Source organism: Mobula hypostoma, chromosome 23 (assembly GCF_963921235.1).
Source record: "Mobula hypostoma chromosome 23, sMobHyp1.1, whole genome shotgun sequence".
Lineage (NCBI taxonomy): Eukaryota > Metazoa > Chordata > Chondrichthyes > Myliobatiformes > Myliobatidae > Mobula > Mobula hypostoma.
The window spans coordinates 60,182,551-60,205,025 of record NC_086119.1 but is presented as its reverse complement, the minus strand read 5'-3'; the positions used below and the strand labels follow the sequence as shown (position 1 = coordinate 60,205,025).

General features: G+C 41.0%; 1 protein-coding gene across 4 annotated transcripts in view; it reads right to left on the bottom strand.

Annotated features, from left to right (window-relative positions):
- The window catches only part of sfi1 (SFI1 centrin binding protein), a 269,555-nt gene that overhangs the window by 162,320 nt on the left and 84,760 nt on the right, over positions 1 to 22,475 (bottom strand). For all 4 annotated transcript variants that reach the window (XR_010015925.1, XM_063031824.1, XM_063031825.1 and 1 more), the window contains exons 12-14: positions 17,960 to 18,052; positions 11,154 to 11,251; positions 2,472 to 2,538 (exon numbers count right to left, since the gene is read on the bottom strand). Coding sequence is in view for 3 of the 4 variants with exons in the window: in XM_063031824.1 (XP_062887894.1) it covers positions 2,472 to 2,538; positions 11,154 to 11,251; positions 17,960 to 18,052 (258 nt within the window). In the remaining variant the exon portion in view is untranslated. The remainder of the gene's footprint in view (positions 1 to 2,471; positions 2,539 to 11,153; positions 11,252 to 17,959; positions 18,053 to 22,475) is intronic.

Genomic DNA, 22,475 nt, shown 5'->3' with positions numbered 1-22,475 from the left:
CCATTTTATCATGAGCTGATCCATTCTCCCATTTAGACCCACTCCCCCGCTTTCTCACCATAACCTTTGATGCCCTGGCTACTCAGATACCTATCAATCTCTGCCTTAAATATACCCAATGACTTGGCCTCCACTGCCGCCCGTGGCAACAAATTCCATAGATTCACCATAGTTCCTTGATACTTTCTGGGTTGTCAGATTGCCCTCATGAACAGGAACGAACACATAGTGCACTGAAATGAACTATTCCAAATACTTGTTACCTCTAGATGTGATTACTCCAATGCTTTTCCTAGCTGGCCTCTTTCATCTTGTGCTCCATAAGCCTGAAGTCATCTTCAACTGTTTTCTTAATCCCACTTAGTATTATTCATCTCTCATACCCTGGGTTTTATGGCCTTCACTGGTTCTTGCATAAGCAACATTACAATTTCAAAATTCTTATCCCTCGTGGCCTTGCCCCTTCTGATTTCAGTATTCTCTCCAAGCCCTAAAGACTTTGAAGAAAGCTAGACTCAGTGCTGGAAGTAACTGTGGAATTGGTAACTTTGCCTTCAGCTGTTCAGATCCCAAGGTTTAGAATTTCTTCCAAACTTTCTAATTGAAAAGCAAGATCTACGGATCCTGGAAATCTGAAATAAAATCATACTCATGAGGTCAGGCAGTAGCTGTGAGGAGTAAACGAGAGTTAACCTTTTAGGCCAATGGACTTTCATAATGGTTTATGTCCCACATGTTCAAACTAAAAAGTGAATTTCTTATTAAATTACATATATGTCATCATAAGCAACCCGCAGACTCATTTTCTTGTGGGCATACTCAATAAATCCTATAACCATAATAGAAACAACGAAGGACAGCACCAACAGGGCAGACAATCAGTGTGCCAGACACCAAACTGTGCAAATACAAAAATAAAAAAAGAAATCATCATAATCATAAATAAGTAAGCAATAAATATCAAGAACATGATAGTGTTCTTGAAAGTGAGTCCATAGGTTGTGGGAACAGTTCAGTGATGGGGCAAGTGAAGTTGAGAGAAGTTATCCCCTCTGGTTCAAGAGTCTTATGGTTGATGTGTAATAACTGTTCCTGAACCTAGTGGTGAGAGTCCTGAGGGTCCTGTACCTTCTTCCTGGTGGCAGCAGCGAGAAGAGAGGATGGCCTGGGTGGTGTGGATCTCTATGTTGGAAGCTGCTTTCCTGTGAAAATGCTCCACGTATATGTACTCAATGGTGAGGAGGGCTTTATCCGTGATGGACTGAGCCATATCCACTACTTTTTGTAGGATTTTCTATTCAAGGATATTGGTGTTTTCAAACCAGGCTATAATGAAGGCAGTCAATATAAATCTATAAAAGCTGTCAAAGTTTTAGATGACATGCCAAATCTTGGCAAACTTCGAAGAAAGTAGAAGTGCTGCTGTGCTTTCTTAGTAATTGCACTTAAGTGCTAGACCCAGGACAGATGCTCTGAAATAATACCATGGAATTTAAGGTCACTGACCCCATCCACCTCTGAACCCCCGATAAGGACTTCCGGTTTCCTCCTCTTGAAGTCAATAACCAGCCCCTTGGTCTTGCTGACATTAACTAAGAAGTGTTGTAGCACCACTCAGCCAGATTTTCAATCTCCCTCCTATATGCTGATTCATCACCACCTTTAATCTGGCCTACAACAGAGATGTTGTCAGCAAGTGAGTAAGTGAGAGAATCTGCGAGAGCTGGCGAGAATATGGGGAGAATAAAATGGGATCAATATATGATTGGTGTCAAAGTAGGTGTGGCCTCACAGATGTATGACTATGACTCTAAATAGAATTTGTTAAGACTTGACATTCAATGCTGATTTATAATCAGCTTAGTTACTTACTTTCTTTTTTACCTACCAAATCAATTACAAACTACTCTATTCTGGCAAAGCAACTCGAGAGAGCTAGGAATTGGGCAGAGGTAAGAATTGGCCCAGGCAACATGGTGGGAGCAGTGTAGGCTAAAGGATTATGATAGAAGAAAGAATAAAGGACAAAAACAGTGGATTCTCGGAGAGACCACGTGACATGGGCAGGCCAAGAAAATGATGTAATGAAGGGTATTTCACCTACTAGCTAAGCCTATTTTAGGTCTGACAGAATGAGGGGTAGGAAGTTAAACGCAAGTCTTAATAAAATTGTATCAACAAGGAATATGACACAAGCAGAACACAGTTCAGTGTTTGACAGAAGCAAATCAACCCCCTTTTGGAGAATTTTAATTTGGTTAAATCCTCATATCACAAAAATACTTTTTAAAAATCTGTTTTTTAAGCAGAAAATAACTCCCAAAACCATTTCAAAGCTGAAAATGAACTGGGAGGTGGGTATTTATAATCTTCATGATGTCATAAATTTCAATCTGCTGAACCTTTGTAACCATTGGACAGACTTGCTCACTCTCAACAATCTTGCTCATAATCACATCCTAATTCCTCACCTGATACCACCTTTTCTCTTGAAGGCGTGTCATCCAATAGTGCAGAGATTTCTTCAACAATACCCTCCTGTAATTGTTTCAGTAAAAACTGTGTTACAAAGCAGGCTTGCAGACACGTCATGTAAACATTGTTGGAGAATTTAACAAAATATGAAATGGTTGATTAGCTTCCAAATAGAAACCGAATACTGATCTTTCCATCAAATAAGCTTTATTGTGAGGCTTAAAAACAATATTCTAAATTATGATTTTTCTGTACAATAAAATTAGAGTATCTTCAGGTTACTTTCTGTAAATTACACTTATACTCCAAGAGAGGTTCTGGGTTGTACTGTTCTGCAAAAATCTGAGTGTAGTTATCAGTTGCAAATAGTAGGCACTTCCCAGAGATATCCAACTTCTGCATTAACCAGAAAACAAACATGTATATTGATAGTTACAACTATTGGCTCGCTACAATCACGCAATTTGTATCACATTTTGTGCATCACGCCATAGATTGTTTCTATTCAGCTGGCAGCATGTGATCTTCTGGGAAAGATAAATTGCCAACTGACAAAATCAAGGTCATTGAGGGGTCATAAATACCCAGGGCATACTACAGGTTAGGCAGAAAGTAGATCCAGTTTTGGTCCTGAGGAACTCAGAAAGTCAAGTTTAGAGATAGGACTAACAAGCATTTGGAGAAGGATTGTAGTTAGCACCAGCTGCAAGATCAGGGTTCAATTCCCACTGCTGTCTGTAAGGAGTTTGTACGTTTGCCCTGTGACCACGTGGGTTTCCTCCAAGTGCTCCAGTTTCCAAAGAAGTATGGTTAGGGATAATGAGTTGTGGGCATGCTGCATTAGTGCAAGGAGCAGGGCACAATCCCTGCTGATTGATTTGACACAAATAATGCACTTATAACAGTGCAGCACGGGAACAGGCCCTTTAGCCCACAATGTTGACCTCACTGTATGTTTTGATGTGAATGTGACAAATAAAGGTAATCTTTATTAGGGACAGTCAGCATGGATCTATGAGAGGTAGGTCATGCCTAAATGAGAGGAGATGACAAATTAAATTGGAGTAGAGCTGGGATGTAGTTATATGGATGTTAAAAAGGTGTTTGACAAGGATCCCCATGATAGGCTCATTCAGAAAGCCATGAGGAAACTAGGCTGCGTGGATATGGAATTAATTTGCCATAGAAGCAGAGGGTGGTAGTAGATGGACTGTATTTTGCTGCAGTTGGTGACTACTGATATTCTGCAGGGATTTGTTCTTGGACCTTTAATCTTTGTGATTTTTATAAATGACGTAGACGAGGAATTAGAGGGGTGAGTTAGTAAGTTTGCAGATAGCACAAAGGTTGGTGGAATTGTGGATAGTGTAGAAAGTTGTAGCAGATTACTATGGGATAGACACAGCATACAGAACAAGGTGGAGAAGTGGAAGGTGGAATTCAATCTGAAGTTTGAAGACTGAACTTAAAGGCAGAGTACAAAATTAATGGCAGGATCCTTAACAATGTGGAGGAACAGAGGGATCTTGGGGTCACACACACAGATCCCTCAAAGTTGCCATGCAAATTGATAGGGCAGTTAAAGCAGCATATGGTCTGCTAGACTTCATTAGTCAGGAAATTGAGTTCAAGGGCCACAGGGTAAAGTTGAAACTCTATAAAACTCTGATCAGACTACGCCTAGAGAATTATATTCAGTTCTGATTACCTCATTATAGGAAGGATGTGGAAGCTTAGGGTGGGTCTAGAGGGGATTTACCAGGATACTGCCTGAATTAGAGAGCTCATCTTATGAAGAAAGGTTGAGCCAGCTGGAGCTTTTATCTTTGGTGCAACAAAGATGAGAGGCAACTTGTTAGAGGTGTACAAGACTATGAGAGGCATAGATGGGGGGATAGCCAGCATCTTTTTCCCAGGGTAGCAATGACCAATATCAGGGGGATATCCATTTAAGGTGAGTAGGTGAAAGTTTAAGAGAGATATCAGAAGTAGTTTAGATTACTATGGGTTGTGCAAGAGGGAAGGGCTAGATTGATCATGGAGTAGGTTTATATTGGTCAACACAACACTGGGGGCCAAAGAGTTCGTACTGTTCCATGCTCCAGAGTTGACGCTTGCCTTACCTTCAGAATATATTCATGTATTTACAACCCGATCATGGGACTAGTATGAAACTACCCTTTTCATCAGAAAAGGCTACAATAGAGGTTTGTGCTCAACTCTGTTTACATTGCTCATTGACCGTACCGCAATATACAATTACAAAGTCCAAGATTCAGCAACAGTCCATAGTTACTTATCTGGAGTAGTCACAAAGGTGAAATCAGTTGGAAGAGTGACATCATTTTACATGCTTTGAAATGTGAGGATCAGTGTTCCTATTCACGAATCTTAGTTGTCATCTATATACAAATTTCTGAGAACCACATGTCCATATATTGTTAAAAGTACCTTTGAGGAACTTGGCAAAATGAATGTGGACAAGCACAAATGTTTCAGCATACAAAGGACATTTTCATCTTCTCAGAACAGTGGATTATATTGGGTTGAGTTGTTCTCCAATCTTGGCAATTTACTGGCAAATGTTTCATCACCATGCAAGGAGACATCATCAGAGCATTGTTGATTTTGGTGTGTCCTCCAAATGCTTGGCCTTTATATATTTTTCAATCAGCTGACTGGAATTCATTTCAGAAACGCATTTGTGATGGGAGGGAGGAAATCTCATCACTGATTGGCCAATCATCAACAGGTTTTCCTCCCCACATCATAAATTGACGCTGATAATTCCGCATACACACCTAACCGTTTCAACTTTTTTTTTTAGATGTCCAAGTGTGGGATTTAATGACATGAACATTGATGAGTATTTTTTTTGAGCTGCTTCAACACCATGCCATCGAAAGGTACTAAAAGGCAGCCAAGATGGCTGAGGGGCTGAGGAGCTAGCTACTGCTAGCTATCCTATCACGTTGGACCCTGCTTTTCGTCAACTAATTCAGGAAGTTACAGAGAACATATCCAAAATGATGGGCAAGAAGCTGGCTCCACTCTCTCTAACATTCTAGAACCACACAATGGAGCTTTAAAATCTTGATACAAGAACGACCGAGGCCGAGGGCCGAGTCTCCACGGTAGAAACTGTAACTGATCAGCCCCAAAGCTGCATCCGGGCACTAGAAAAACAAGTTGAAAGCCTGTCTGACCATATCGATGATCTTGAGAACAGAGGTAGGAGAAAGAATACACGAATCATTGGCCTACCTGAAGGTACAGAAGGCAGCCAACCGACGAAGTTTTTTGAGGGCTGGCTGCCTAACTTCCCTGATTTGGAAACCAAGGCTGGACGCATTAAAGTGGAAAAAGCTCACTGTACACTGGCGCCAAAACCAGGCCCAGGCCAACGCCCTCCACCCGTCCTCGTGCGGTTCCATAATTTCGGTGATAAGCAAAGAGTGATGGAGGATTCGAGACGCTGCGGTACTGATGCCCAGGCTTTTATATATGAGGGATCCAGGCTTATGTTTTTTCAAGATTTTTCGGCAGTCGTTATTCAGAAGCGCAAGGAATTTGACCAGGTAAAGAAATGGCTGAGAGAATCCGTAATCCAGTATTTTATGCTATACCCAGCGGTGCTGAAAATCACCTACAACGGGACCACCAAGATATTTGATTCTCTTGGCAAAGCTAAAACTTTTGTGGACACGTTGGCTAAAGAATGTATACAGTATATTGTGTAGCCCTGGTTATGGAAGATAACATGCTCAATGTTCGCTTTATTTTACCTTTTCATTACTCAACGGCAAGATATCTTATAGGATGGGTAACGTGTTTGTTTTGATTAATACAGTTTCATTATTTGTTTAAATAAGCGGTGCTGCTCCAGCCTGAAGGAGTTTAAACATGATGGTAACAAATCGGTGGATTGATAAATTATGTCCTGTTTTCATTTTTGATTATGTTAAATGCCATATTGGCAGTGGGGCAGAATATGGGGTGCTAGAAGGTTCAGATATCCCCTTTAAGTGTGGGGTAAGTCCTCTTGTTCAGCGCTGTTGGCGCTTTGTTTTTGTCGGTTTTTTTAATTTACGTATTGCTGCTCAGCTGATCTTAAGTCGGGTTTCTTCTCCTCCAGAGTCACATGATTGTTATAAAGGGTTATGACCAGTAATATATTAAAATTGTGCACTTGGAACATTAAGGGGAGTCATTCACCAATCAAGAGGAAGAAAATCCTACTAAACCTGAAAAAGGAAAGGATGGATATAGCCTTATTGCATTAGACACATTTAAATGATAAAGAACATCTAAAACTGCAACAGAGTGGATTTGATAAAGTCTATTTTTCATCTTTTAATACCAGGAGTGGGGCGGGGGTGGCCATTTTAATTAGGAGGAACTTACCTTTTAAGTTATTAGACTGCATTAAGGATAAGTATGGGAGATTTGTGATTGTTAAGGCTTCAATATAGAAACATAGAAAATAGGTGCAGGAGTAGGCCATTCGGCCCTTAAAGCCTGCATCGCCATTTATTATGATCATGGCTGATCCTCCAACTCAGAACCCCGCCCCAGCCTTCCCTCCATACCCCCGACCCCCGTAGCCACAAGGGCTATATCTAACTCCCTCTTAAATATAGCCAATGAACTGGCCTCAACTGTTTCCTGTGGCAGAGAATTCCACAGATTCTATGGAGAGGAACATGGTATTCTCAATGTTTACTGCCCTCCAGCTCATCCTCTCAAATTCTTAACAGATGCTTTTTCCAAACTTACAAACTTTTCAACACAAAACATTATTGTAGGTGGGGATTTTAATTGTCTCATGGACCCATTGATGGACAGAGTGCCTAGTGGTCCCCCATTGCTCTCCTCACAGTCCAAACAAATCAAGGGCTTATATGGAGAACTAGGACTTGTGGGTGATGACTTCTGGAGGTTGTTACATCCCTCAGACAAAGACTTCACATTTTTTTCTAACCGACACAAGTGTTACACCAGAATAGACTTTTTTCTAACCCCCAAAACGCTCCTAGATTTAGTTGTATCCTGCACAATTGGAAGTATCGCTATTTCTGACCAAGCAACAGTATATTTAAATATTAAGCCCAAAGATAATTCAGCACGATCGAGACATTGGAGGCTGAATTCTTTTATTCTAAAAGATAATAAATGTATAGACTACAGGTGTCCCCCGCTTTTCAAACGTTCGCTTTACGAAACCTCATTGTTACGAAAGACCTACATTAGTACTCTGTTTTCGCATTCAGAAGCTGTTTTCACTGTTACGAAAAAAATTCAGCGCGCAATGAAAGGCAGAGCGTGGCCCAAGCAGCCGCTCTCCCCTGGATTGGGAACTGCTTTGCTTTAACACGTGCCTGTGAGCAGCCCTTCGCAAGATGAGTTCTATGGTATCGGAAAAGCCTGAAAGAGCTCGTAAGGGTGTTACACTTAGCGTAAAACTAGACATAATTAAGCACTTTGATCGTGGTGAACGAAGTAAGGACAACGTGAGTTTGGCTTGTGGAAGCTGATGAACATGATGTTGAAGAGGTTTTGGCATCCCATCACCAAGAACTGACAGATGAAGAGCTGATGCAATTGGAAGAAAAAAGGATAACAATCGAAACCAAATGAGTAATGATAAAGTACGACTTTAATTTTGAAAGGGTACGTCGGTTTAGGAGATATTTGCAGGATGGTTTGAGTCCTTATTAAAGAACTGTGTGATAGTAAAATGCGCGAGGCTCAGCAGTCAAGCAACCCTTCCACATCAGCCACAGCAGACGACGAACCTCGACCTTCGACATCGAGGCGGGCAGAGATAGAAGAAGATGAGCCATCTGCTCTAATGGAAACAGACGATGAGATGAAACCCCAGTGTCCCACCACCCCAATCCCCAGGCCACAGACAGATACCAATTTGCGGAAAATGCAACGGTAGCCAGGATGCACAAAGCACATCTTTAAGAAAAAAGCCGAAATAAACATGCTAATTAATTAGGTGCCGCCTAGCACATAATTGTTGGCCCAGATCAGTGCCGATGCAATCGGCAATCGCCTCTGATCTGCGCTGACATTAACGTGCTGGGCAGCACCTAATTAATTAGCATGTTTATTTCGGCTTTTTTCTTAAAGATGTGCTGCGTGCCTCCCGGCTACCCCTGCATTCTTCGCGGCAATGTATCGGGTCGGCAGCCTGGAAGGTGGGGGCCACTGCACCACCCCAACTTGCAACAACTCAGTCTAACACACTATCATCAGTGTGCTCGATGTCTTCCCAATTCCGGTAAGTGATACTACACTGTACATACATTATTTCTACTTTATATAGGCTGTGTATTTTTACGTGTTATTTGGTAGATTTGGCAGCTTCATAGTTTAAAGGTTACTGGAGAGCGCGTTTATGCCAACAGCGCTTGCATGAGATTTTCTGCCGAGAGCGCTTGCGTGAGATTTTCGCTATGGAGATCTGAGCAGGCAATCGTTGTAGAGAAGTATTTCTACTTTATATAGGCTGTGTATTTATCATATAATTCCTGCTTTTACTATATGCTACTGTTATTTTAGGTTTTATGTTATTTGGCATGATTTGGTAGGTTATTTTTTGGGTCTGCGAACGCTCATATATTTTTCCCATATAAATAAATGGTAATTGCTTCTTCGCTTTACGACATTTCGGCTTACGAACCGTTTCATAAGAACGCTCTACCTTCAGATGGCGGGGGAAACCTGTACTTTACTTCCGAATTCAAAACTTTCCTATCTATTAATTCCAAATCAGCTAGTAGTCCATCGATGCTCTGGGAAACCCCTAAGGCCTATGGAAGGGGATTAATTATCTCCTATTCTTCTAGTAAGAAGTGACAAGCTGCAGAACAGCAGCGCCTAGTGGAATCAAGGCTTGCGGCATCTGAAAAGGATTATATTAATAAGCCTTCTGCAGCCAAGTTACAGAATATCACAGCCCTACGCTGTACGCTAAACTCTTTACTTACACAAGCAGCCAAAAGAAAATTGACATTTGCTAAACAACGATTGTTTGAACATGGTGAGAAACCACGTAGGTATTTGACTTATTTAGCTAGAAAGAAAAAGCCTCTCAGACCTTATCAGAGCCTATGCTAAACATCACACATCAAAGTTGCTGGTGAACACAGCAGGCCAGGCAACATCTCTAGGAAGAGGTACAGTCGACATTTCAGGCCGAGACCCTTCGTCAGGACTAACTGAAGGACGAGCTAGTAAGAGATTTGCAAGTGGGAGGGGGAGGGGGAGATCCAAAATAATAGGAAAAGACAGGAGGGGGGAAGGATGGAGCCAAGAGCTGGACAGGTGATTGGCAAAAGGGATATGAGAGGATCATGGGACAGGAGGCCCAGGGAGAAGGAAAAAGGGGGAGGGGGAGAAAAACCCAGAGGATGGGCAAGGGGTATAGTCAGAGGGACAGAGGGAGAAAAAGGAGAGTGAGAGAAAGAATGTGTGTATATAAATAACGGATGGGGTACGAGGGGGAGGTGGGACATTAGCAGAAGTTAGAGAAGTCAATATTCATGCCATCAGGTTGGAGGCTACCCAGACGGAATATAAGGTGTTGTTCCTCCAACCTGAGTGTGGCTTCATCTTTACAGTAGAGGCGGCCGTGGATAGACATGTTCATGTCTATCAAGCTAAACATGTTCAATCATGCAGTTAATTGTAGTCTCCTCCCACCATCATTGAGAGAAGCTAATATCTCCCTAATTCTTAAGAACGGAAAGAGTCCTGAATATCGTGCCTCCTACAGGCCTATTTCATTGTTAAATGTTGACTTTAGAATCTTATCTAAAACCTTAGCGTTGTGATTAGAAATTGTGTTACCTTTTATCATAAAAGAGGGTTTTGTAAAAGGCCGTAGATCAGCTAACAATATCAGAAGATTACTTAATGTGATTCAGGCAGGTCAGCAACAGGCAGTGGACGGCTTGGTGGTTTCCTAAGATTCAGAAAAGGCCTTTGATCTGGTCGAATAGCCGTATCTTTTTTCACTTCAGAACGATTTGGTTTGGACAATAATTTTATTAAGTGGGTGAAGGTTCTTTATAATGACCCTTTGGCTGCAATTCTCACTAATGGTATTAGGTCGGATAATTTTAGTATTCTGAAGGGCAGCCAGCAGGGTAGTGGTGATAAATTCCATAAATTAATCATGGAATACCTTCCTTTGGACTTTTTGACATGTATGGTACACTCAAAAACAAATAGTTTTCATAAAACATGGAAACCTTTTCTGCAGTATATAGATGTAAACCTGTCTGCTATACTAATAAGGGCTTTTGTATAGGATGTTGTGGTGATGTCTATATTTTATTGGAAGTGTCCTGATACTTGATATCTGTGAGAGGAAGAAATGTAAATGTAAGTGTATCTGGAAATTGGAAGTTTTGTTATGCTGAGCAAAAAAAAATGTTTTTAATTATATAAAATAAAGTATATAAAGGCCAAGCATTTGTTGGACAAACCACAATCAACAGTACACTGACGATGTCGCTTCGCGTAGTGATGAAATATTTGCAAGTAAGTTGCCAAGATTTGAGAACAACTCAACTGAATCATCAACCATCCGAGTTACACAATTTCTGAATTGCTTCTAGTAGATGATGAGATTAGAATTAAAAATTCAAAGGGTATTAGAATACCTGAAGTGATTTTGGGCTTCTTGAGACTGTTCCTGAAGCTCAAGCTCCTCTTGCTTCTCCAAACACATCTTCCACTGATTCCAGCACTTTTGCAGCACCTGTTCAAACAAGATAAATTGTGACAGCATAAACACAAGCTCAGGCCCAATACAGCCGTATTTATAGCACTGGGCTGTTGAACAGGTCCAAGTGCAATTTAGTCACAAAGACATTCATCAACCTGTTTTCATCACACATTCACATAAAATGTATTTCACTTGCTTTCTGTCCTCACCCATGGCTGTTGTTCATTTGCATAAAAACTGCCAGCTTCGGATTTAGAGAAGAATTGCGGTTGCAGATTTTTGAAATAACAAAACCTACAATTTCTCTCATGCAAGGCCAAATTCTGAAATGCTGTGTTTATGATATTAAACCCTCTTTATGATATTACACCTTTTCACAAATCAAGGGGGAAGAAAGAGTATTTTAAACTACACTCAAAAGATATACCAGAATCTGGCTGAACTGCCTAAGCCACAAGATGTATCAAAAATAATTTAGCCTGCAATATATCCAATCAGTAGAATGGTAAAAACATTTAACATAGAAAGAGGCAGCTTTCCACCTCATCACACCTATGTCAATTACTTGAAAGACACATGTAATTAGTAATACAAGAAATTCTGCAGATGCAGAGTAACACACACAAAATGCTGGAGGAATTCAGCAGGTCAGGCAGCATCTATGGAAATCAATCAACAGTCGCATTTTGGGTCATGACCCTACATCAGGACTGGAAGTCTGTGCTGGTGGAGCACTTCACAGAGTCATCATGCAAATAAGTTACCTTTTAGTATATATTTTTCAACAATATAACCACAGTACTTTAAGGATAGCCAGATTACATAACAGCAAGCAAAGGCACTCCGAAAGACTCCACACCCATGCATAATTCAGTCTCAAACTGCAATCACTGCATAAGGTACAATGAATTCAACCACTGCAGAAGCTGGGATCAACTAAAGTCGCAAATTCTTGGGATCAAGACAGAATCGATTTTCATATGTACAGAACTACAGCAAAAGAGACAACAAATCTAAAATGGAATTCAGTAAACAGCAATGTCCAAGCTGATCTAGATCAGAGCTCCAGACTGCTGGAACAACAGTGTCTTTAGTTCCAAATGATTTATTCCTGTTCAGTGCACACTTGTATCCATGAATAAAACCTGCAGTAATTCACCTACAAAAAACAGATACATCGAACTTCTACCAGCATCAAAAATGAACAATGCAGAGGTTATACTTAATCAAATTGTTTAAATATTGATGCAAATTCAAATAATAAATGCTAAGAACAAAAAAACTCCTATTAGTCTCAAAAATTATATCACAATTCCTGCAATGAAACAAGAACAGTCCAATAAGAGTCACATTTTGTTTTGATCACATTAACTATGGAATAAGATGGACTGTAGACCTTCATTAATTTGAATTAGTGATGTTGTACAAGAGGATAATATCATAAATGTCTATTGCAAGCAACATAATTATAGAGCAACTGAAATCACACTTTATACTCAGATATTTTGTAATGTTACCGGAATGTCAAGAAATCCACTTCAGTCCACAAATGCTTCTGTTACGGGTCCACAGTTTCCATTCCTGTGGATGTCACGTGATATTGGTTTCATTTACTAAGTGTGATGTACCTATAGTCTTGTTTTGCTGGAAGCTTGTAGTTTCAATTCCTGGGGGCACCACATGGTTTACTGGGAATCCATGACTTTGTTTCTGTGAGAGTCACGTGATGACATATTCCCGACAGTATAAAAACAGTCGCAATCGTTTAGTGGGCAGTCGCTCATTAGGGAATCACTCGGTAAGGAGTCGTTAAGGAATCGACGGGAAGGGAGAGTGAGAGTGGAGACTGCAGGATTGGGTTAGTTGGCAGTACTCTGTGCATTTCAAATGTGACTGACATTTCGTGCAATCCATACGTGGATTGTTAACTCTTGTATGGTCTCAGGTGTTGTGTGGTGACCATTTTGGCGAAAGGGACATTCCCTGTCAGTTACTCTGTGAAATCTCGCTCTTCTTGGACTCTTCAGAAAAGGTACTCCGCGGCTGCAAACTCCAGTAACTGTTTCTTCAAGATCACCTCTCCGCCGTATTGTGAACCTCCAAGATCATCTCATTGTTGCATCGTGAATATACAAGTCTCTCTTCTCACTTATTTCATGAATCACCTGGACTTTCTAAATTGCCACTCTAAGACTGTGCTTGAGTAAGACTTTGTTAAGAACTGTTTCTAAGTTTGACTGTTCGGGAACTATAGACGCATAACGCCATTAACTTCTGTTTAAGTTAGTCGTTTGTTTAATTTTCTATATTTCTGCGTAAATGTTAATAAATTTAGTTGTTTTGCATTAATTCCCCGACCCTATTCTACATCTATTGTTGCTGGTCTGTAACATAAAAATTGGGGGCATGTCCATGATCAGAACAACTTGGAGCTTGTTGGTTAATTATCGATCTAATTGGAAAATGGGAAATACCCGAGCACATCTTCCCTTCCCCCCACTTTCTGCTTTCTGCAGGGATCGCTCCCTACACGACTCCCTTGTCCGTTCATCCCCCCCCATCCCTTCCTACCGATCTCCGTCCAGGCACTTATCCTTGTAAGCGGAACAAGTGCTACACATGCCCTTACACTTCCTCCCTCACCACCACTCAGGGCTCCAGACAGTCCTTCCAGGTGATGCGACACTTCACCTGTGAGTTGGCTGGGGTGATATACTGCATCCAGTGCTCCCAGTGCGGCCTTATATATATTGGCGAGACCTGACATAGGCTGAGAGACCATTTCGCTGAACACCTATGCTCTGTCCGCCAGAGAAAGCAGGATCTCCCAGTGGCCACACATTTTAATTCCACATCCCATTCCCATTCTGATATGTCTATCCACGGCCTCCTCTACTGTCGAGATGAAGCCACATTAAGGTTGGAGGAACAACACCTTATATTCCATCTAGGTAGCCTCCAACCTGATGGCATGAACATTGACTTCTCTAACTTCCGTTAATGCCCAACCTCCCCGTCGTACCCCATCCCTTATTTATTTTCTTTCTTCCATTTTTTTTCTCTCTCTTTTGTCTCCCTCTGTCCCTCTCACTATAACTCCTTGCCTGCTCTCCGTCCTCTGGGCTCCCCTCCCCCTTTCTTTCTCCCTAGGCCTCCCGTCCCATGATCCTCTCCCTTCTCCAGCCTTGTATCTCTTTTGTCAATCAACTTTCCAGCTCTTGGCTCCATCCCTCCCCCTCCTGTCTTCTCCTATCATTTCAGATCTCCCCCTCCCCCTCTCAAATCTTTTACTATCTCTTCTTTCAGTTAGTCCTGACAAAGGGTCTCGGCCCGAAACATCACCTGTACCTCTTCCTAGAGATGCTGCCTGGCCTGCTGCATTCACCAACATTTTTTGTGTGTGTTGCTTGAATTCCCAACATCTGCAGATTTCCTCGTGTTTGCGTTTTTAAATACCCAATTCCTTTCAATTAATTGGTTTGTGTGTGGAAATCAGCAGCAATGAATGTTGGGGAATTTCTGGCATTGCCAACTCCTGAGGCATTAGCAAAAGCCAAAAAGGGTAAGGTGCTGGAAATTGCTAAAGAGCTGGAGCTTACTGAGATAAAGCCTGAGATTCAGAGGAAAATAGCTGAGTACTATATAACTAAAGGGGAATTTAATGAGAGGGTGTTAGAGAAGTTTCCTATAAGTAAAGAGCTGGAACAAATAGCGTTAGAGAAACTTAAATTAGAGGCTGATTTACAACAAAAACAATTAGAGGCTGAGGACAGAGAAAAACAGAGGCAGTATGAGTTGCAGATGAGGCTCGGGAATCAGGTTTCTGGTTCGAGGAAACAGGTAGTACTGTTTATTGCCAATCAGGAAATTAAACTGGTTCCTCCATTTAATGAGGCTGAGGTTGATAAATACTTCCTGCATTTTGAGAAAGTTGCTCAGTTTACAGTGGCCAAAAGAGGGTTGGCCTCTTCTCTTACAAAGTGTCATTAAAGGTAAAAGACAACAAGTTTATATGGCGTTATCCATTGAACAGGCAGCTGATTATGATACTGTGAAACAGGCTGTACTGAAAGCTTATGAGTTGGTTCTGGAAGCTTATAGACAAAGATTTAGAAATCTGAAGAAATCTGTGAACCAGACTTTTGTGGAATTTGCCTATGACAAATCTGTGTTTTTTGAGCAATGGTGCACATCTAAAAGTGTGAATGGAGGTTATGACAACTTCAGAGTTGGTTTTAATAGAGGAATTTAAAAGGCGCATCCCTAATGACATAAAGGCCTATTTGGACGAGAAGGATGCTGCCATATTGCGAGAGTCTGCTAAGTTAGCAGATGAGTTTGTCCTAACCCACAGAGTTAAGTTTACCCCAAGTAAAACCTTCCAAAAGAGTAGCGTGGATGGTCAGGGTAAACCAGAAATTAAATTGGGGACTAGTGAAAAAGGTAGGGATGAAGGGAAGCAAGTGAAGGAAAAATATTTTGGTCCTATTTGTCACTATTGTAGGAAATCTGGTCATGTTATGGCTAACTGTTTCCGTCTAAAGAAGGAGGAAAAGGAGGCAATGCCAGATGCCTCTGTCCAATACTTTGAAACACCCATAAACCCACAGGGTTCTGAACAGTCTGATGAAGCTCTGTCAAGGTCTGAGAGGCCTGACCGAGTTAGGAAAGACTTCAATCCTTTTAAGCCAGAGGGAGTTGTTTCAGTAAATGAAGGGTCTACCCTAGTACCAGTAAAGATTCTTCGGGATACTGGGGCTTCTTAGTCACTTATGTTAAACAGTATTCTAAAGTTTAGTGATGAGACTGCCACTGGTAAGGTAAATCTTGTTCAAGGTATTGGGTGTGACGTTGTTTCTGTACCTCTGCACAAGGTAATCTTGAAGTCAGGGTGAGTCTCAGGACCTGTTAAAATAGGACTACGACCCAGTTTACCAGGTGGATGGTATTTCCTTGTTGTTAGGGAATGACCTAGCAGGTGGAAAAGTTGTTCGGGCAGTGCAACTGACAACTAAGCCAATCCAAAGATGGATTCTAACATTTATCGCTCCTGCACAGTAACCCGAGCTATGGCCAAAAAGTCTGCCAATGAAGATGATTCGGTGCAGCATGGCTCTGCTACCCATAATAGCTCAAATCAGGACTCAGATCTTGATGATTTGTCAGTAACTTTCCTACCTTCCTTGTTTTACCATGATCCTTGCAGTAGATCTGACCATAAATATTTATCTCTGTCTCGGAAGGAGTTTATAGTAGAATAGAGCAGAAACTCTGAGATTGAAGCTTTAATAGAAAAAGCTCTCTCAGGTGAGGAGATTAATAAAGTGCCAGTAGGGTTTTATTTCAGGAGTGGAGTGTTAATGAGGAAGTGGAGACCATTTGAGATTCCAGCAAGTGAAGAATGAGCAGTTGTTCACCAGGTAGTAGTTCCTAAAGTCTATAGGAATGAAATTTTAACTTTGGCTCATAGTGTGCCCTTGGGTGACCATCTTGGTGTGAATAAAACTGTGAACAAGATTTCTAAACACTTCTTCTGGCCTGGTTTGAGGAAAGATGTGGCGACATTTTTGCCAAACTTGTCACACTTGTCAGGTTGTGGGCAAACCTAATCAAGTCACCCCAGTGGCCCCACTGTAACCTATTCCTGCATTTGGCAAGCCCTTTTCTAAAGTTATTGTGGATTGCATTGGCCCATTGCCAAAGGCTAAAGCTGGCCATCAATATTTGCTGACCGTCATGTGTACTGCATCTAGGTTTCCAGAAGACTTTGTTAAGAACTGTTTCTGAGTTTGACTGTTTGGGAACTATAGACGCATAACGCTGTTAACTTCTGTTTAAGTTAGTCGTTTGTTTAATTTTCTATATTTCTGTGTAAATGTTAATAAATTTAGTTGTTTTGCATTAATTCCCCGACTCCATTCTACATCTATTGTTGCTGGTCCGTAACACTTCACATAGTTAATTAACTATCACACTGTGACTGGAATTCCCCAAATCCTCAGAAATCACATAATTTATATCAAATTATGAGCATATCATTCATATTAAAACAGCTATTCTTCTCCAAATGCTTGGATTATATAACCCACGCAAGTTCAAGAGTTATAAATACCTCATAACCAAAAGTGCCTTGACTACTATTCCTTAACCTTAATGGATAATGCCAATAAATTACCATTCACTGACAAATTATGTTCACCTGTACTTTCCCAATATGTGAATACACCAACACTACAAATATGGATGAAAAGCAGTCACTTGAGCAATACAACCTTGGAACTGTATTTCAAAATGAACAAATGCAAAATATCCTTTTTTTTCAGAAATATATTAAGTTTTTAAAATTTCATATACATGACCTAAGGTCACACACTCACCTGGTTATAATAGATATTTTGCCCCTTCTTTGCCCCAACATAATGCTGGCATTTTGATTCTAAATAAGTCCACAGTTTCTTAAACTATTACCTTACTCTACTATCACTTTGGATCTACAAACTCCAAGTTGTTGTTTGGCTCCATTGGTTACTGAAAGTTTCTCTGTCTGTCATATTTACACAGCCACAGGAAGCGCAGTAACCCTAGCCAGAAAGAACCATTCTAGGGCTTTGATTACATTGTATGTGTGAGATTCCTGATAACACACAGTGTCATCAATGGAACAATGGGGTAGTTATCAAATTAATCTTCTTACATTCTTCAGTGCCCAGAGTAAGATACAAACAAAAACCAAACACTTACCCATATGACTGACTGCTGGAATGCCAAGTTGTTCTGTACTTGTTTCAGACGCTTGTTTCCCACATTACCGTTCAGAGCAACAAAACCCAATCTCTAATCAACAAGAATAATGTGGTTTTAAATAAAGTGCATTCATATATCAAACAAGATAGTTTAGCTCCAAACAACACCCACTGAGCCTGAAAAGATGTAGAAGGCAGAAACAATCACATTGGGAAAGTACTTGGATGAATAGTTGAAGCATCATAGCCTACAGGCTGAGAACAAGAATTAGACACTGGCCTCAATGCAAATTATAAGCCTGCATGATTTTTCTTTAACTTTATGTTCTGGAATTCTTCACTATGCTAAATAGTTTAGTTCCATCGGCATCATAAACCACCTTAAATGCATTAACTAACTCAGGCTTTCGCAATATTATGTACTGAGTACACACAACCTGTCTGTTTTGTTATTGTTCTCAGGATGTAACCATCTCTAGTCACATTGGTATTCATTACACCTTGCTAAATAATCCTGAAATGGGAACTGTTAACGTCAACTACACTGATGCATCTGGATCACATACATAGTAGATTGCAAACCGTGGATTGTGATCACACTCCTGACATTGTTCCTTCTTTAGCCAAAGACCATAAGACCATAAGATTTCGGAGCAGAAGTAGGCCATTTGGCCCATCAAGTTTGCTCCACCACTCAATCGTGGGCTGATCCACTTCATCCAATCATCCCCACTCCCCTGCTTTCACCCTATATCCTTGGATGCCCTGGCTAATCAAGAACCTATCTCTGCCTTTAATACACCCAATGACTTGGCCTCCACAGCCGCTCGTGGCAACAAATTCCACAGATTTACCACCCTCTGACTAAAGTAATTTCTCCACATCTCAGTTCTAAATGGACTTCCTTTAATCCTGAAGTTGTGCCCTCTTGTCCTAGAATCCCCTACCATGGGAAGTTAACTTTGCCATATCTAATCTGCTCAGGCCTTTTAACAAGAGGTGATGAATCTGTGGAATTCATTGCTGTGGAGCCAAGTCATTGAAAATATTTAAAGTGGAGGCTGATAGGATCTTGATTAGTAAGGGCATCAGGGTTACACGGAGAAGGCAGAAGAATGGAGTTGACACGGATAATAACTCAGCCGCGATTGAATGGCAGGCAAACTCAATCGGCTGAATGGCCTAATTCAGCTCCTATTTCATATGGTTCTATGGTACAGAAGGTTCTAAGGACAGTAGGTTTCCTTGTTCCCCTGGTGTTCTGCTTACTGTTATCAATAAAGGTTGAGTACTCCTTATCCAAAATACCAAAATTCCAAAATCAGAAAACCTTTGAAATCCAAATTTTGTGAGCGCTGACATGAAATCACAAATGGAAAATTCTACAAGATGCTGGGAAGGTTCACAGGTCCCTGCGCACCACAGGCAGTTCTAAGAAGTTAACACACATATGTAATGAAAAATAGATAAACACTGCATAAATCAAAAAGTGAAGGTCTCGATCATGTAAGGTCAGCGTCAGAGTTAAGCATCATATGTTCACAGGTAAGTACAGGAAAGTAGCAAGTAAGGCTTTTGTAATCATTGAATCAAAGTCACTAAATTACAGCTAATTAAATAAAGGGATGATGAAGGATCAAGTGATGTGCTGTAGCTGCATGATGTGGGAGCTGATGGACCCCATTCCGGTTCCTGGTGACATCTGCAGCAATTGTTGGCTGCTCAAGGAAATCAGGATCAAAGTTGATGACCTGGAATCTGAGCTTCAAGCAAAGCGGCACATCAGGGAGGGGGAGAGATAGCTGGAGTCTCTGTTTCAGGAGGTAGTCACACCCTTTAGATTAGCTAAATTCAGTCTGTGGTCAGGGACAAGAAGATGTGACTGTGAGTGAGGTGGAGAGTGCTGGAGGAGCGTCAGCCTGTGAGCTTGTCCAACAGGTCTGATATTTTATCTCCCTGTGTGGATGACGGTAGGAAGGATAAACAACCTAACTGTGGTACCGTAGTTCAGGGACCCATTCAAGAGGGGGAAAGAAGGGAAATGTAGTGGTAATTGGGGAATAGACAGAGTTCTCTGTCACGAGGATAGAGTGTCCCGAAGGCTGTGTTGCCTGCCTGGTGCCTGAGTTTGAGACATCTTATCTGACCTGCAGAGAAACCTGCAGTGAGAGATCCAGTTGTCATGGTCCATGTTGGTACCAATGACATAGGTAAAATGAGGAAAGAGGTTCTGCTGAGGGAATTTGAGCAGCTAGGGACTACATTAAAAAGCAGAACCAGAAAGGTAGTAATCTCTGGATTACTACCTGAGCCACATGCAAATTGGCAAAGTGTCAAGAAGATTAGAGAGTTAAAAGCATGGCTCAAGGCAGAAGTGTGCTTGAATTCACGGGAAATTGCACCAGTATTGGGGAAGGAGAGAGCAATACCATTGGGATGGGCTCCACCTGAACCGTGATAGGACCTGGATCCTAGCGAATTGCATAACTAGGGCTGTGGATAGGGCTTAAAATTGAATAGAAAGGTGGTGGATTCAACAGATTGGAGAAGTGAAAAAAGAAGTGTGGATAAAGATAAAGAAAAACCAAAAGATTAAAAAGAGAAAATTAAAGGTGGAGTGAAGAAAATTCAAGTGCAAAAGAATAAAAGATTACAAGATTTAAAAACACTCTGAGTGTAAGGGCCCTTTATTTGAATGCCTGTAGTATTCGAAAGTATTGGTGCGTGACCAAGTGGTTAAGGCATTCATCTAGTGATTTGAAGGTCGCTAGTTCGAGCTTTGGCTGAGGCAGCGTGTGTGTCCTTGAGCAAGCAAGGCATTTAACCACACACTGCTCTGCAACGACACCGGTGCCAAGTTGTATGGGTCCTAACACCCTTTCCTTGGACAACATCGGTGGCGTGGAAGGGGAGACTTGCAGCATGGGCAACTGCTGGTCTTCCATAATGTACTGATTGGGCACAAGAGTACATTCAGCCAGAGACTCATTACACCGAGATGCAGCACTGAGCATCATAGGAAGTCATTCCTGCCCGTGGCAATCAAACTTTACAACTCCTCCCTTGGAGGGTCAGACACCCTGAGCCAATAGGCTGGTCCTGGACTTATTTCCATCTGGCATAATTTACGTATTATTATTTAATTATTTATGGGTTTATATTGCTATATTTATACTCTATTCTTGGTTGGTGCAACTGTAACGAAACCCAATTTCCCTCAGGATCAATAAAGTATGTCTATCTATCTATCTATACAACTTTGCCCAGGCCTGCGCCCTGGAAACCTTCTAAGGCGCAAATCCATGGTCTCATGAAACTAACGGATGCCTATTATTATTTGAAACAAGGTCAGTGAACTTGTGAAGGTCAGTGAATCAAATCAGAGTTTTGATTTAGTGGTCATTACAGAGATGTGGTTGCAGGGTGGAGAGAATTGGGAATTAAATATCCAAGGATACCAGGTAATACAAGATAGGCAGGAAGGTAGGGGAGGTGGGGTAGCGCTCTTAATTAAATATGAGATCAGGGTCACAGTGAGAGGTGATATAAGATCTAAGGAGCAGAATGTTGAATCCATCTGGGTAGAGATTAGGAATATTAAAGGGAAAAAAATCATTGGTGGAAGTTATCTATCAGCCACTGAATAATAACATTACAGTGGCACAGGCAATAAACAGAGAAATATCTGAGGCATGTAAGAATGGAACAACAGTTCTCATGGGGAACTTTAACTTGCCAATAGATTGGGATGAATCAAGTTGGTTGAGGCAGCCTTGAGGTGGACTTCATAGAAAGCATCCGTGATGGCTTTCTTGGACAGTATGTTACTGAAGCTACAAGCGAATAAGCTATCGTAGATCTGGTCCTGTACAATGAGACAGGTAAAATTAGTGATCTTGTAGTTAGGGATCCTCTTGGAAAGAGTGATCACAGTATGACTGAATTTCTCATACAAATGGAGAGTACAATCGTTCAATCTAAAATGAGTGTATTATGCCTAAACAATGGAGACTACAATGGGATGAGGGAGGATTTGGCTACTGTAGACTGGGAACACAGGATATATGGAGGGATTGCTGAGGAACAGTGGAAGGCTTTTAAAGCGATTTTTCATGGTGCTCAACAAAAGTATATTCCAGTTAAAAGCAAGGACAGTAAGAGTGGGGAGAGCCAGCTTTGGATAACTAAGGAAATAAAAGAAGACATCAAACTAAAAGCTCGTGCGTACAAAGTCGCCATAAGTAGTGGGAAACTAGAAGATTGGGAAAACTTTAAAAAGCAAGAAAGTACCACTAAGCAAGTAATAAAGAAAGGAAAGCTATATTATGAAAATAAACTAGCACCAAATATAAAAAAGGATAGTAAAGGTGTTTATAATTATATAAAGCAGAAAAGAGTGGCTAAAGTGAATGTAGGTCCCTTGGAAGATGAGAAGAGGGAATTAAAATAGGGTAATGAGGAAATGGCTGAGAATTTAAATGATTATTTTGTGTCAGTCTTCATGGTGAGGAACA